We start from the raw sequence: 16431 nt of genomic DNA, 5'->3' as shown, positions 1-16431 counted from the left end.
GATGCCTCTGCAGCTCATACAACCCTTATTCAGTGGCGGCACTGAGTGGCGAGGCTCCCTGCTGCTTGGCCTTCACGGCCCAGCCCGAGCCCTTCAAGAACAGCCTTAATTCAGAGCTCTGAGTGCGGGAAGAGCTCCCCTTGCTCAGACCTTCATTTTATATACCTTACTGGAAAAGTTCTATCTAAAATGAAACCTCTCTTACTAGCAAAGACCCTTGGCTTTCTCAGTCCAAAACAGCCACCCCGAGCACCTGCTCTCCTCACCTGGCCACCCCTGCTGCAGCCTGTGGGGCGGGGCGCTTCCCTTGCACACTAACTCACACCTCGGGGTGGTCTCAGGGAGAGAGAGGGAGAGCTCTGCGGAGAGCAGTGATGGCCAGAGCGCTTTATTCCAGACTCTGCCACCAGCAGGTGGGTGGGAGGAGGGACAGGGCCGCCCGGGCTCAGGCTCTTCTGCCACCAACACGGTGACAGTGCAGTTCCCCCCTGCAGGCCACCCTCTGTGGGGGCCTCCTGAGGGCTGCAAGGCCAGCAGCCTCTCCGGCAGGGAGGATTCATGACTACATGTGTGCTGGGGGACGCGGGAGGGGGCAGCCTCAGTTACTCCTGTCCAAAGCCTTCGGTCTCCTCAATGGCATAGAGCAGCTTCTCTTTCAGCTGTTCGTAGCTCTTGTATGGTGGGAGGTCTAGACGGTTAAAACTGTTGAGAGATAAGAATGCAACAATCAGAGTGGAGGATGGTGGGCCTCTAACGAAATAGTACCTAGCTTTAGCTTGATCCATAGGGCTTCTGGCTAGTCAGATGCTGTAGTTTCCTTTTGGGAGGGGGTGGGGGTGTTTCAGGATCATGCAGGGGGCAGGGCTAATGGGGAGGACAAGGGAGCTGGGAAATGCAGTGGTTGAGGGCATATAACTCAGGGCAGCAGCTCCTTGCCCACTGGAATGGAAATATTTCAATATTTAATACCTGGTATGGCCAATAGGGTATATAACTTCTGCAATGACTTCCCCAAAACCAGGGACCTAAGGCAGAGATGTCCCAGCAAATCACAGCTCCTTCTCATCAACCCAATACCCCAGAGCCATGCAAAAAGTTGCCAGAGTCAAGACCCCCTAGGATCTCATGGTATTCCCGACACCTCCCACTAAAACCAGCAGCTCACCAAGTGTGGCTTCTGGGCAGCCAGGTTTCCTTGCCAACCTTGTCTACGCAAAACTTCTGTGGTCCATTGCTACCTGTTATCCAAAAGACACAACATAGGTCTACAAAAGTGTCCTGTCCAGAAAAAGGACACTGTGGCTCACCTACAGAAAGACTCAGCCACAGGATGCTATGCCAGAGCTCTTCCCACCCCCCACCCCCAAGATGTCCCCCAACTTTCTTTTGGGGGTGTCACTAGACCTCCCCCTCTCTTTGAGCTGTCATCACTCACACCCAAGTGTACCAGCAGGACGAGGGAAAGCATACCAATGAGTTCGGCAAACCCCCCGACAGGCAGGCGGCAGGTTCCAGTAACAAACTGCAGCAATCGGATTCTTTTCTCATTGTCCATCTCCTTCACCACCTAGAACTCAGCAAGTTGAGCTTGTCAGGTGACACTCAAGCCCAGGCACTTTGCCCTAACGTATAACTCCTATCCCTGAGCCTTCAGATCATTCAGGGCCTCTTGAGGGCTGAGAACACAGACCAGCTGAGGGTTCGCTTTCCCCAAGAGAGTGTTTATAGAACATCTGCCCCAGTCCGTGACAGCTCTTGGTCTCGGGGACACCAACACTCGGGCTAAATATTCTCGTCCCACCCAAGTTCTGCTTTTAAAAATACACGAAGGATGGGAAGGACTGCCTAATGCGTACAGGGTTTCTTTTTCAAGTGATAAAAATGTTCTGGAATTAGACAGTGGTAATGGCTGCACAATACTGTGAATGTACTAAAAGCTACTGACTTGTACACCTTAAACATGGAGAATTTTATGTTATGTGAATTTTATCTCAACAAAAAATAAATACACATACACATTAAGAATGTTATCTCTTTTTCATGCACACCATACTTCATAACAACAACAAAACCCTTACACATAAAGGAATTAACTCATTATATCCAGGTTAAGGAGCTCACGTAGATTTTCTGGAGCCAAGCGCATGCCTTCCCATCCCATCTGGCTGGAGGGAAATCATGCGTACATTACTACTTGTCTCGCAGGCCCCCTCTCCATTTCCACACATCAGCGTTGAGAGCTAGACCCAGGCTGGCCACAGATGACCTCCTGGTCACAATCCAGCTGCAACGGTCTCCATTCTTTCCATTTTTTCCAAGGTTGGGTTTATCCTCTCCTTTCACAAGGTGGGGGAGGGGAGGACAATGTCAAAGATGACAGTGGTGATGGCACAGCCAGGTTCCAGAGCTTGAAGCCCCCTTTCCTTTGGTTTACTGCTAAAATGTCACTGCTAAGACCCTTGCAGGGACCGGGACCAGGACTCACCTGCCAGAACCACTGGATCTGCTTGCTGTTCTTGGTATAGTGCCGGTAGATGGTGTTCTTCTGCCAGTCACTCATGTCTATCTCCTGCATGCCACACAGCATCAGCTAGGAGAGGAAGGTGGGTCAGCAATCCCAGTGCCAGCTTTCTCCCTTCCAGGGAGGCTCCTGGGCCCGTGGAGACAGAACACCTTGTCCACTCCACTAGCAAATGAAACAGCCCCAATCATTTTCAACTAATTATTTTTGCGGGCAGTTTTAGTAATTTGGGAAACCCAAGTCCTTGTTTTCTTGAAGACGAAACTCCTCAAAGCAAGTGCCCAGGGAGGTGTGGGTGCTGAGGACCCAAATCTAAACTACCTGCCCTGCTGCCCCATCTCTTGATCAAGTTTGAGATTTTATTGGTGAATTTCTGGCTATCAAAGAGCAAGTTCACCCCAGAAACTGGGCTCAGGCTCCCAATAACCTTAGATACTCACTTCCAGCTCTTTCTCATCGAAGTAGCGTAACCACTCCAGGGGGGCCACCTCATTGAAGCCATCCAGGAAGGCTTTGGTCTGCTCTTCCACACCTCGGGTGAAACGCCAGTCAGTCAGCAGCCTAAAACCAAAGACCAGACGTCGGTGGAGTCCAAGCTCACTGCCCGCCTGAAGGACTGTCCCCACTCAGAGGCCACAAGTCAGCATAGAATCAACTTCTGGCATTCCTAGACCCAGTGTTGTGAAGGTTTGAGAAGTTCAGCCTTTAAAACTTCACAGTAACCTGGAGATACTTGAGATTTTAAAATCCCCACCACCAACCACCACTACCCACTATGACTTCCTCTTCCTTCTCCTCCTCCTCCTCCTCCTCTTCCTCCCACCATCACTGCCTGAACTTCAGAGATGTTTAAAAGGCTACACTTAGAGACCTGAAGGACACACGTGGAGAATTTGTACACGTACACATGTGACATGGTGAATTTAAACACAACACTGAAATCCTTTCAGTTAGGAGAAAAATGGAGACATCCAAGTGGTATACCTTTTCAAAGAAATTCTTTGAAGTCTGCCATGGAGAAATGATGGGGGACTCAGAACAACCAGGAGCTAATAACAAAGTGTGGGCTCTGGCTCCCCCAACTCTCATCATCACATGACTGGCCGTGGGCAGCCGTCTAAGGCTGACACAAGGTGGAAGGTCTGGCTGTCCCTGGTGACCTATGGGCCACCTGGCTGAAGGGGGCTTCCCAAGAGACAAGAGTGAGAAACCTTCTTCAGTGTCTCTGCTGCCCTTTTCCCCAGTCCCGCCCTCTGTGCTTTCCAGCACTTGAGACTTACATGATATACTCCTCCTTGTTCTCCTCAGTGACTCGGATGCTCTCACCACCTTCCTTCAGTTCGTGGGTTGTCACCTTGCCCAGAATCTCCATGTCCTGGATGAAGTACAGTTCTAAGCCGCATTCTTCCAGATTGTTTTCTCTGGGGGCATGAGAGACCAAGAGGGAGGTTAGAAGGGCCTTCCCTGGATTTTGTTCCTTCATTCACTTTTAGTACCTATGGGGATCTAGAATCCCCATCAATGGCAGGGGACAACTTCCTGATGTAAGGAAATAATTCCAGAACTGCCTATGGGGACACCTAGAAGCTGCTCATCTGCACAAGTGCTTTTGAATGCTGGATAAGAGCTAAGAGGCCACCCCAGCAGAGAAAAGTAAAGGCCACTGGGGGTATGTGATTCCAAACCAAAGAACCCCTGCCACCCCTTCTCCTCCAAGTGCTAAGCAAGGAAATGAGCTCACTTGATCCAGACTATGGAGTTGTAGAATTCAGGATCAATGGATTCCAGGTCTTTCAGGGTTGGTCTCTTGTTGAGCATCCGCTTGTAGAAAGGGAGGGTGAAGCCTGTGTCAATGAACTTTCCATGGTATAGAGCCTGAGGTAGGAAAAGACACAGAAAAGAGGTTTGGCCTTCCCAAGGACACTGCCCAAGGCAAGCTCTCAGATGCTCTGTACCAAAACCTTTCCACTGCTACCTGGCTTCCTTGCCTGATAGGACCTGGGCATCCAGCTACTTCGGGGCCAAAAAACGGGAGAGTCTGGGAAATAAGCAACATCCTGTGTCCTGAATTGGACCTTGGGGTGGACTCATCCCACCCTCTAGAGCTCTGGGATGGAACAGGGCCAGCCTGCTCAGGAACCCATTGCTGGGCCTACTGCCTGCCCAGCATGTCTGCCAGGCTGCCCTCCCCGGTCTAGCAGATAGCTGCCCCAGGCTCATAGAGTACACTTGTTCAAAATAGCTCCAGGTGGCAGCCCTGACTCACTGGCTTTCAGAGCTGGGAGGTAGTGGCAGCCAAAAATAATGCAGACGCCGTGGACGCCGAGAGCTGGCGGGCCAGTGGGTGAGTAATAGTCTAGGGTTTTACTGGTTTGTCCTGTCAGCTTCTAGGCCAGCGGGTCTCTGGACCTGGGAAGAATGTACCCACTTCCTGAGACTGGCACTTTGGCCAAGAACTTCCAGATGATGGGAAGGGATTTATTTAAGTCACAGGCTCTTGGGGCCTTCAGCTCTTCTTTGGAGGGGAGCAGGGCAGAGCACTTGGGAAGTCCAGGGAAAAAACAAATGGAAGTTAGCACTGAAACATTTCAAACTACTAAAAATGGCAGCAGGAGCATGAGGGCTCCCAGGGGCTAAGCTTTTCAGTGCTGGGCCACCCCGCTCCAAGGCACTCCATGCTGAGGCACACGGCATAAGCCCCCATTTCAGATTCGCAGTCTTCTATTGCTAGAAAACTACAGATGCTACAACTCCCCTTATGCTCATCTGCCCGCCTTCTGATGGCCATCTCCTTTGCCCTGCACCAATTTGTCTCCTAGGGCTGCTCTAAGCTAGTGCTGTCTCCAAATCCCCTTCTGGAAGGTTTGAGTGCCTCGGTTTGACAGTCACCAAAGCTCCCACCTGCACCCGCGGGTTTGGAACAGACAGTGGCCCTCCCCAGGCACGAGCAGCGGGTGGCTAGTTACGGTGTCACTTGCCACATCATCCTGATCAGGGTATACAATGACAAGTGAATACCAAGACCCACAGACACTTGGCTTTCCCTTGGCAAGTCCTACATAAACCAAGCATGCAAAAATCCTCTCTACACTCCCATGGTGGCCATCAAGAGAGCATAGTTTCCCCAGAATTATCTCTAGCTTTCTGTATTTTGAGGTTGAGTCCTCAGAAGGGTGGCTTCAGTACGTGGGGGCGGCTGCTTGTGCCAGTGCCACCTCCTTGGTGCACAGGGCCTGGCTCCCTCAGCTGCTGCCCTTCCAGAAGTGTCAGAGGACGCGCAGGTTCCCCTGGCACCCTTACACGTCTCACCAAGAGATGCAAGAGGATGGGGAGGAGGATGGAAGTAGGGGCTGCAGGACCCCGGCATACCATGGCGATGAATCTGCCAATGAAGCGGAAGTAGGTGAGGTGGTCGGGGTTGATGGAGGAGGCAGGGTTGATCTGCAGGCAGTAATTGTTCTTCCCAGCATATTCAAATAAACAGTACATGGGGTTGAGCACTTCATGGGACAGGAGGAAGAACCACTCTCTGTGAGGGAAGAGAGAAAGCACAAGGATAACAGATCCCTCTCCCCACACACCTGCATAGGAGGTGACTCTCCTCTGCCTCTGGTTTCTCAGGTAGTCTGGACACACGTGTTCCAGGGAGTTGGGCCCCACAGGGATCGGCACCTGGGCTAAGGTGTATTAACAGAGGGTCAGTGAGCAAGGTGGGATCAGACGTAGGGCAAGGCAGGAGGACAACTGCGCAAGAAGTTCAGAGAAACCTGCGTGTCAGCTCCCAGGGGGTATATTCAATGCCACATCACAGTGTCCAGAGCTTCAAACTGCAAAGGGGCTCCTGGCACCCTGGGCAACCATGCCCATTCATTTAGGCTGTGCACCACAAAGGCACTGCATTTATCACAGATTTGCACACTGATCACCATAATTTTCCTGCAAATGGCAGTCAAGCTGTCTTCTGATAAAATCAGGATATTGTGACCATTTTTCAACAGAAGGAAGTGTCTTAAGGAAGGGCATCTTTTTCTAAATCTTGCAAACGTGCTGTATGAGTTATAGTTGCCCTACTTCCACCCTACCCAAGTGGGTAGCATGAATATACAGTAACGCTTTCCTAACTCCTGACCCACGAAATTTCTGTAATCCATGCGGCCTCCAGAAGATAAACCTCATTCCCGCCAGCTACATCACAGGGAGCTACTCCCCTTGCACACCCAAGCCTCTTGAATTTTGCCCTCCCTCCCCTCAGGTGCCATTACTGTACACTTTCCCACACTTCCATGCATGCATCTGAACCAACACCCGTGCCTTAGCATGTACTTGCACCCTGGGTAGAAGCCTCAAGTCAGAATTAAGAGTCCTTTCAGGCTTGGGCTAAACCAGCAGCGGGCCAGTCCCTGGCTGCTGGGCTGTTTGTGGCTGAGCAGATGAGGAGTCCTTCGATGCAGAGGGTGCCCCGGTATCCTGTCCGTGGTTCTACCCTGTGGTAGAACAGCATGACGTAACCTACCATAGGGTAAAACCACTGGCAGGACACAGAGAGAGAGACACACACAGAGGGCAGGAGCCACACCAGAAGCCCACCAAACAGAGCCTGGAGAGAAGGTCACCACGGAAAAAAGAACAATCAATCCACGGGGGGCAAACACAGTAGACAACACGACCAGCCGACAGAACCAGAAGCAAGTTGACCCAACACCAAGCAAGAAGAATCCCCACACCACGAACAGTCAGCAGACGGAGAGGGCATCGAGGGCCAAAATGCTCCTTCTCGCTGCCAGGCCCTTCTGCCCCACCATCCAAGGCAACATTTTTCCAGGGTCTGTTTGCTTATATAGGTGGACGGAGGTGAGGGCAAGACAATGCTTTTGGGTTCTTTTTCTGGATACATTCATCGTTTAATTTTACTGATCCCATGTACATGACATGCAGTCTAGTACTTATCAAAGCCCTTTAGATCGTAACACAATTTATACACGTCAGATACACACTGACACACCCTGACTTCTCGTGCCCCATGAAGGGGAGAGAGCTAAGATCAATGTCAGTGGACAGCCACACAGACTGAAACCCAACTGGTTGTTAAAAGTACAGAAATAATTACACACTGATGGGTAAAACCGCCCTTGTCCCATGCTCCTGCCCCGGAACCCCCAACCTCCCCATCATCCCCACCAGGAGACCTGAGAACCCTAGTCATTCTGATTGACCACACAGATTGTTAAGTATTTTGAATGTCACCCAGTGGCTATTCCTTACGGTGCAGGGGCAGTGTGAGGGCTTTGGGAATGAACCTGAGCAAGGAGGCGGCAGCTCTCTGACCACGGGCCCATGGCCTGGGGACATGAGTGTCACACAACCTTCTGGGGACACCTGGGCTCACCTGGCGATGCCTCCATAGTCCAGGCCCTCCTCACCACGCATGATGATGTAGAGCCGGCGGCGCAGGTCATAGGGTTTCATGTTCATGATCTGGGAAGACAAAGAGTCATGGCCAGCCTGCCACGTTCCTGTCCATGTCCCATCCCGTCCCATCCTGTCCCATCCCGTCCCATCCTGTCCCACGGATGAGTGTGGATGGGCAGGGGATTCTTGGGTCTCTTGAGACCCCAAGGCCTGCTTCCCAGCAGACACTGGTCACCAAGATCCATGCCTTAGAAACCCTTCAGTGTGACTTAACAGGCCATGTGGCAGAAGATGGGTGGCTGGAGGAGGGCATTTGCCTGCCATTATTATTATTATCTCACCTGCTGGAAAGAATCCTCAAAAAGCGTCTGCCTGGAAACACTGATCTTCACGTGGCTGGGAAGGGCATTTGACTAAAAAGAACACACAAATAAAATCAAAGCAGAGCCTTAAGTGATAGCTCTACAATCTGCCTCCTGTCTGTAGGAAGAAGCATCCCCATCCCCCCTGGGCCTGTAGGGGGAGAAGTGGGTCCAGTAGAAATGGAAGCTGGCTTCCAGGCATCCTGCCTTGTATTAAAGCAGACCCAGACAGCCTCAGAAAACAGCTGAGGGCTAGACCACTGACTTGCCCTGCCCGAAGACACAGACATACGGCACCCTGCTGGGAAGTCATGCCGAAATAATTACAAAACCCCAACTGCCACAGGAGGTCCCGGCCCTAGAACTCACATGGCAGAGGAAACGGAACTGGTGATACTTCCACCGAAAACTTCTGTCATAGGCACCGGGGGAACCTTGCTTTGCCCTGGGAAAACAAAGATATTCTGGAATCCATGTGATTTCTTAAAAATTAGCAATCTGTCTTGGTTAGCCCTCAGGAAAGCTGATGCTATGTTAATTTAAAGATGAGTAAAGGAAGGCATCGAAGAAAGGAAGTAACTGTCATTAAGACACTGTGCAGTTTTGAAGGTTGAAAAAAAAACCTAGAAATAAAGCCAGACCTCTTGCTTTGAGAGGAATACCAGTAGTGTTATTCTAAATAAATAGGATAGCCCCTTCCCCACCATCTCCTTTAATGAGACCTCAAAATAGGCCACTGGAGGGCAGTAAAGAGCAGCAGCCCACATTCACGGGCAGCCCCCTCCCTCCCACACCACAGCCTGCCCCCCTGCTCTACGGGGGTAAGCGAAGCCCATGCTGACAGACAGGGATGTCCCCTGTGAAAATCCTTACCCAGACTCAAACCCCGGGCGAGGATCCTTAAAGGTGGTGGTGCGGGTATTGTGGTCTACAAAGTACCGTACCCCCTCGCTGGTATATTTCATCTCCCACCCTGGAGGCAGAGCTGTTTCCTGGATCATCCTGGAAACATAGAAGAGAGGAGGTAAAGGCCAACCTCACCTCCTGGACCTCAAGGCACAGGAGGCCAGGGTGCTAGGAGTGCCACTTCTACCCAAGCACTGCAGAGCCCTCAAGGTGGCAGCGCCCAGGTCACGAAGGCGTTTCTGCAGCAGAGCGAGGCCATTTATGATTCCAAGGCCAAAGAACCAGCCTTGGGCAATGGCACCAGCCTGTGTGGCCACTGGCAACCTTGACATGCCAAGTATCCCAGATCAGCTTCTTGGGGAGAGAGGGGCCCTCCACCATTTTAGAATCAAATCATGAACAGCCTGCACAGTTAGTCCAGAAATCAGCAAAATCTGCCGGCCAGGGCCCTTCATCCATCAGGAAGGTCAATTTAAGGAACAGTGGTCAAGCTCTCACTGAGGCCAAGCCTACATCATGAGGGTCTCAAGGCACTTGTGGATGGCTGAAGGCCCCTTAACAAATGCAGCACACAGCAGCTCACCCAGTGCCAGAGCAGCACACAGAGGCCCCCAGCCCTCCTCCCAGACCGAGTCCTTACCCCTGGGTCCGAGGGTCCTCCCACTGTGTGGTGCGGGTATTATGGTTCACGTAATACACCCGGCCATTGTCCTGTCTCTTCTCTGCCCGGAGAGAAGATACAAAAGTGAATAATCAGGTGGAAACATTTCTAGCACATGTCCTTTTCCCTCTGTCTTCCACCTCCTAGATGCTGGGTCAGAATTTCTCAATTCGAGAAGATTAACCAGCAAAAGCCTGGCTCTGTAACATCTGTCACTGGACAAGAAGGACAAAGGGAATCTTTCTCTGCTGGGAAGGATAATATATACATTTTCAACGTGAGAACATGTATCATCTTTGGTGGTTCATTTGTTGGAGGGAAGTGCGGTGGTGTGGCAACACGGAGGGGGAGCAGCCAGGCTGAAACCAAAGAGGTAATTGCATCCAGCTGCGCACAAAATGGAAGCACAGCCAGCCTCCCTTCAACCCCATCCCCAGCCCAGCCTGTCACAGCAGATCTGCCCTTGCGACCACTCTATCCACTGCCCAGTAAAGCCGAATCAGCATGCAGGTTACTGCCTTTGCCCTCACACCTCTCTGATCGCTGCCTCAGGGTCCATGTACCCTCCCAGTAGCTCTTTTTTCCTGCTTAAAAGCTAAGTTTTGTTAGAAAACTCACCCATCCCAGCAAAACCTCTATGGGGCACGTGTGCAAATAAATTGCTGGGGCTGTGGACACGTACAATGCCCATCTGGTTCTAACACCTAAGTATGTTCTGTGGAGACAGGGCAGTGTCTGGATGGGGGAGGGGAGGAGCATAAACATACTTTTTCTTTCCTCTAGACAGACTTTATCCTTTTGCCCTTGGCTGGGTCACTAACGATGGCTCGGGGGTCCCCATGGGATTAAGTCTGGGCTCCAGGTGCAGAGCCCAACTCTAGCTGGTGATTCTGGACCCTAAGAGGATTGAAAGAGTGAACCACCAGCTCCAGACGGACAGGAGACAAAGCTACAGGCAAGCCTCCAAACCCAAAAGGGGTCACCTTTCCCAGAAAGTTTCTGAGCCATCAAATCTGTTTCTGACCCGAGTACAAATGACGCTAATGACGCTCCCTCTTTCACAATGACAGGGTAAAATTAAAGAAATAAAAGTGATCTGTTCCAGAAGCTACTGGGAAACCAGAGGCTGAAAAAGGAGCAAAACTGGGGAGACCAACTCCCTCCTTCTCAAAAACTAGGATGCAAGGCTCCTGCTATCAACCCAAGGTTTGACTCTATCTTCCCTGTAGCCAGAACTTGACTGAAAATGTTAAAAGACAAAGAGAAAGAAAGAAAAGAAGGTGCCTAGAATTGTTACAGAGCCACAACCACCCTAAAACAGCTTATGTGACGTCTCACAGAAGGAAGACCTTCCAAGAGTTTTCAGATGGGAGGAAAGGGGCCACTCCCAGCCCAGAAACTTGCTTTGAACCAGACCCTTCTCGCTGCTCTGCCAAGGGCCAAAGCCAAAGCTAACCGTGGGGGTGCAGGTTCTGGTCAGTGGACCTGAGGCCTGTATCCTCATTGTTGGCACTGCCTGCAGTGTGGGGGCCTCTAGCAGCTCACTGGGTCTGCGCTGCTGCACACAATTTCATTGTCTGGGCACTGGAACAGCCCTTAAATGAGCATCTAGTCCAACCTCATTTTAGGAGGAAAGAGAGGTGAGAACTGAGCCACATGTCCAGGATTATGGCTGCCGAGCAGCAGGAGTGGATCTATGCCTGAGGCATGCTGGCTCCTGGCCAGGGCAGGGGAATGCACCGCAGGGTCTCTCCTGGAGCTGCAGAAAGGGATCCAGGAGCTAAGGACAGGGGGATGCAGGCAGACGCACCAGCAGGCTCACGATAAATGTAATCTGCTTTTGGCTTTACTGCTCTTTCTGTTCATTCTTAAGTGTCCCCGGAGAAGTGGCCACGGACACAGCCCTGGGGAAGCCAACACAAAGCCCAGCGCATTTGTGGTGAGGAAGGTTCTGCACTAGTACAGTCTCATGGGTTTTCCGGATCATTTCCTGATCAACAGCGGTGACTCTGCTGTGGCTCCTTCTCCCATCTAAAAATATTTTCACGCTTAGCACCTGGGAGCTGTTTTTGAGTCTCTATAGCAGCTCTTTTTTTGGTGACTGTCATTTAGCAAAACTAGTACAGAAGTAAACTCACTTGGCTGGGCTACATGACTGGCCTCTACAGAGCCAGAGACTAACTCTGCGTCTCCAGTCCTGGGCACAGTGTCTTCTGGCTGCCAAAAGCACTGCAGATGCCTATTCAATACGATGAGTATTCCTCCACGTATGTATGGTCTCTCTCCCAAGCCAGGGGTGTGCATCCCCCTCACTCATTATTAGTAAATCACACTAAGGACAGGGAATACGGAAGAGACAGCTAAGCTACGAACAGCCAGGAGAAGAAACCAGTTTAACCACCAGCATAGCATTATCAGCTAGCCATGAAGCACTTTCTCAGTTGCCACCTGGTGCTCGTAACTCTCTTCTCTGCTTCCCTTTGGCCTCTTTCACAGCCAGCCCCCAAATTAAAAGGTGGCTTCCACTAATTTGGCTGAAGTCCTCTGATAGCTCAGCTGCAAAGAAAAGTTTGTGAAGGTGGCTCCCTCTGATCTCACAGCCCCAGACCTGAAACAGATCCATTTGGGAATCAGGCATCAAAATGTCTTAGCATTAGGATGGTTTCTTGGGTAGACACCTTTAAACTCAGACACCAAGCTCCACAGTCCTGCAGCTACTCGGGGGTTCTTCCGCAGGGTCGTGCTCCTTTAGCTATGGCAGGGAGTGCCACAGCAGCGTGGCAGAGCTCAAGTCCTTTGCCAACCTTCCAGCTCACACCAGTAATTGCTCTGTCTGGGTATCACCAGAGAGACTGTGCCAGAGCTAGCAAAATGGGAAACCGCGCGACAGGAACGAGGAAGACGCATAGGAGAGGAGGGCAGCTCGGCAGAGAGTGGAGGGCACAGAAGCGGAGCGCGGCACTTACCCCAGCCGGGAGGGAGGGGGCCCAGGGGATCATGGTCCGTCGAAGAGCTCGAAGACTAGACACAAGAAACAGCAGAACACAGAGGTTACCAAATGAAAACAAAAATGCTGCTGGTTAAAAATAAATCAATAAATGAAAACAAAAATGCCTACGACTCACTTCTACATTTTAACCCTCAATAGAGGATACAATGGGACCTCAGGTGGCCTCTGCTCCTCTTAAAAGTCTTTAAAAAAAATGCAAAAAAAAAAAACAAAGATCCCTGCACACTGAGAGTCCGAACAGGTTTTGGAAAGGGGAGGAAGGGGTGCACGGGTGAGGGTGGCCAGGGTGGCGCAGACAGGGAGCCGGGCCCAGGCATTGCAGGAGGGCTCGGGAGCCGGGCTTCCCAGCAGGCTCAGCCGAGGGTCTCTGCTTAGCTTCTGCCCGCGGTGGCCAAGGAGACTGAAATCACCACCACCTCCAACTTTCTCCAAGAACCACACACGGGAGGGGAAAAAATATCGCAGGCCTTTCCAATGAAATCATTCCCACAAGCCCTGCCCACGCCCAGGGCTTCCTGGCCGGGGCCGGGGCCCTCCTCCCTCCACCTCGGCTTACAGCCCCCACCTCCCGCCTCCGGGAGCGGTGAGGGAGCTCGCGCGGCCGGCAGCGGGCGGCAGGGACCCAGACTGAAGGGACATTCAGGCCCCTCGCCCACGGGCCTCTCTCCTGAGCCCCTCACCTCCCCCCAGGAGGTGTTTTCCTTCCCCATTCACAAAGCACCTTTATTCCTCCCGGGTCTGAACCTGGAGTTGCTCAGTGTTCCAGGTCTGCCTGACTGCAGCAGGGGCGGCAGGGGGCAGGGTGGCAAGAGAGCCGGGAGGTAGGAGAAAGAAGGGGGAACCGGCTCCAGGATCCCAGGGTCACTGTTGACATTAGAACCGCCCCCTCCCTTTGCCTGATTCTGCTATGGGGTCCCTGGGGAAGGGCTGCAGCAGACTGAGAGTTCTCATATCCTGGGGGGAAGGGGGGTGCTGACAAAAACTTTTCATAGTTAAATAAAACGCCTTTTTCTTTTTCCTTTCTTTTCTTTTCTTTCTCTCATTTTTTCTTTCACGTTTTGACTTCACTTACTAAAATTTAATCGTTATATTAGAGGATCAAGTTCTCAAAGCAGACTTCAGGCTGCCTGGCTGGCCCCAGCTAGGGGCAACGGAGCCCCACGCAGGCAGAAGGATGAATGGAGCTCAGTCTCAGCTTGAGAAAACATTGGTAGACCTCAACTGCCATCGAACCCCTTTTCACAGCCCTCCCTCCACCCCCAGCTGAAAGGACAGAGAAACTTTCTTTCCAAGGTGGCAACACAGGCTCCTCTTCCAAGCAAGTTCCAACAAAGAGGTTTAAGTTTTGAAACCATAGGTTCCTTAATGGGACAGAGCCCTCTTTCAGCAAAAGACCTCCTACTCACACTGAGCAAAACTGCATGAAGGTGGGGGCAAAGTGGGGCTGCCCTTGATATAGAGCACCTATGACCAACCTCCAGGGATATCCTTAAAATCTCATGCTTTGGTTCAGATTTGTCTGACTGTTACTGAAATAAATCTCAAAAATTCACAGAAGTCATTTGGGTGTGTCTGGGGGCATCTCCTAATACCCAAGTTCCTCCAACTTTGTTCCATAGTTAATACATAAGAACGGTGGCTATAAAAACATTCAGCAACAGAAGAAAAGTAACTAACATGTGAAAACATATATTTCAGATAACGAAACAAAACAGAATGCAGTTGGTAGATACACAGCTATAGCACTGTCCGTGCAAATATGAAGAACTACAGAAAAGGACATTTTAAGGAATTAAAAGAAGCATTTGGTACAAAATTGTTGCCACTTTAGATCTTTTTCCAGAATGAGTAAATAATCTCCCTATAAAGCATTCAGGAGCTTCGATAGCAAATTAGCTATGAACTTGAAGGCGTTGGTATGCTTACAGGCATCTTTTGCTTATATCTACAAATCAACACACCAGGAGTTCTCTATAGCCAGCATGGAACTAGGAAAAATACTCATCCATCATTTTAATCCTTGCCTTTTCTATAGCCTAAACTTTGCACAATTTTGCTTATTCTTCATTAAGGTGTTAAAAACAAATTTCCTCGGAATCTTCCCATTCTCAACCTATCAGAGCCCCCCCAAAACCTAAGAGGAAGAAGTTGGGAAAACGAGACCAGAGATTGATAAACGCAAGCATGTGGAATCAGAATCAATGAAAATTGAGACTCACGATGATTTTACTTTTTAAGAGTTAAAGCCAAGCACTTGACTGTATTTTGGGTATTTCTTCTCCAATGTACCTAATACTGTTTGAAAAATAAGAAAAGAAGTCCAAAGGAAAGAAGTGAACAGTAGCAATCAGAAACAAGAAAATAAGAGCTACACATTATGGCCAGAAAAACCAAAACCTCATACCACTAATGAACCAACCAACTACCCCTTCTCTCCTGCCACACTTCTCCCTAAAAAGAGAGCTCCCAAAGAGACATGAGCACAGACTGAAAAGTATAGAGAAAGGGGGGTGGGAGGGTGACAGTCAGAAGAGACATCCTTGGACATGTAGGTGGTTCAGAGAGACGAGCCCATTTCCTTTATTTCTAGAAACAGAAAGGAACACTATTGAATCATGTTCCCTGGTAATGGTCCCTGGCTTGGGAGATGTGAGGTGCAGCCCATGAGCAAGAGAGCTCACATGAGTTCAAGTCCCTGGGGGACAAGGCACAAAATTCCAGCAATATTTTAAGATACAAACTCAGAAATAAAGAATGTCCAGCAAATACAGCTGGGGCCAAGAAAGGCTCTGAGAAGGGCATTAAGGTGTGGAAGGAAGGCTTGTGGTGGTTGTTTCCAGGATGCACAATGGATGTAGAACAAGACCCAGATGCTTGAGAATTCAACCCAAGGTGCTTTCAGACAAGTTGCCTGTTTCCAGATAGTGCAATTTGGATTCCACAAATTAGGAGTCACAAAATGATTAGTCTCAATACTACAGACACTGGCTACCTCCTTTTGTCATTAGGGGAGAAGGAGGTGTCCCAGAAACATTTAGCTGTGCTATGGGTCCTCTCTCAATAGTACAAAACTCACGATTGTGCCAAGCATCCTCACCCACACCAAAATTACACAACAGGGGAAAAAGTGAAACTGCAAGGGTACAAAAAAGTACATGATCATCAATAGCAACAAAGGCACTTTGGGGAGTTAGGAAAGGAGACAAGAGCTCAGAGAAACTGGAAGAGGTATGCAGTGAGGCAGAAACCAGGAAGGCAGGAAGGGGTTGTGGGAGAGACTATAATCTGGGATTCCCTTGATTTCCATTTTGAATTCTATTTCATGTTCTCTGCAGGGCAGAGAAGAAGAACAAGGTCTCAGTGTAAACCCACAGAGAGGAGGAGGAGGAGGGGAAACTGCTACTATAGTATCAGCTCTTAAGTCTTCCCAGTCAAACCCTGGGCCAAAGCCAAACCTCAAAATAACTATATGAAAGCAACCCTTCTTACTTGTAACCAGGACATGGCACCATAGCAAACAAGGAGGAAAAACCAAATCCAGGGAGGGAGGAAAATCAACAGA

The 16431-nt window shown here is 50.3% G+C and overlaps 1 protein-coding gene across 7 annotated transcripts in view; it reads right to left on the bottom strand.

Annotated features, from left to right (window-relative positions):
• Positions 1-372: 372 nt before the first annotated feature.
• Positions 373-16431, bottom strand: part of WWP2 (WW domain containing E3 ubiquitin protein ligase 2) — a 150361-nt gene continuing 134302 nt past the window's right edge. For all 7 annotated transcript variants that reach the window (XM_077132883.1, XM_077132877.1, XM_077132879.1 and 4 more), the window contains 14 exons: positions 12826-12880; positions 9839-9920; positions 9166-9294; positions 8662-8737; positions 8272-8343; positions 7908-7996; positions 5891-6050; positions 4263-4396; positions 3802-3942; positions 2962-3082; positions 2486-2590; positions 1471-1567; positions 1166-1238; positions 373-702 (listed from right to left, as the gene is read on the bottom strand). In XM_077132883.1, the coding sequence (XP_076988998.1) occupies positions 603-702; positions 1166-1238; positions 1471-1567; positions 2486-2590; positions 2962-3082; positions 3802-3942; positions 4263-4396; positions 5891-6050; positions 7908-7996; positions 8272-8343; positions 8662-8737; positions 9166-9294; positions 9839-9920; positions 12826-12880 (1434 nt within the window). In that variant the 3' untranslated portion in view covers positions 373-602. The remainder of the gene's footprint in view (positions 703-1165; positions 1239-1470; positions 1568-2485; positions 2591-2961; positions 3083-3801; positions 3943-4262; positions 4397-5890; positions 6051-7907; positions 7997-8271; positions 8344-8661; positions 8738-9165; positions 9295-9838; positions 9921-12825; positions 12881-16431) is intronic.

This window comes from Tamandua tetradactyla, chromosome 16 (assembly GCF_023851605.1).
Source record: "Tamandua tetradactyla isolate mTamTet1 chromosome 16, mTamTet1.pri, whole genome shotgun sequence".
Classification (NCBI taxonomy): Eukaryota; Metazoa; Chordata; class Mammalia; order Pilosa; family Myrmecophagidae; genus Tamandua; species Tamandua tetradactyla.
This window is presented reverse-complemented; position numbering and strand designations above follow the sequence as displayed.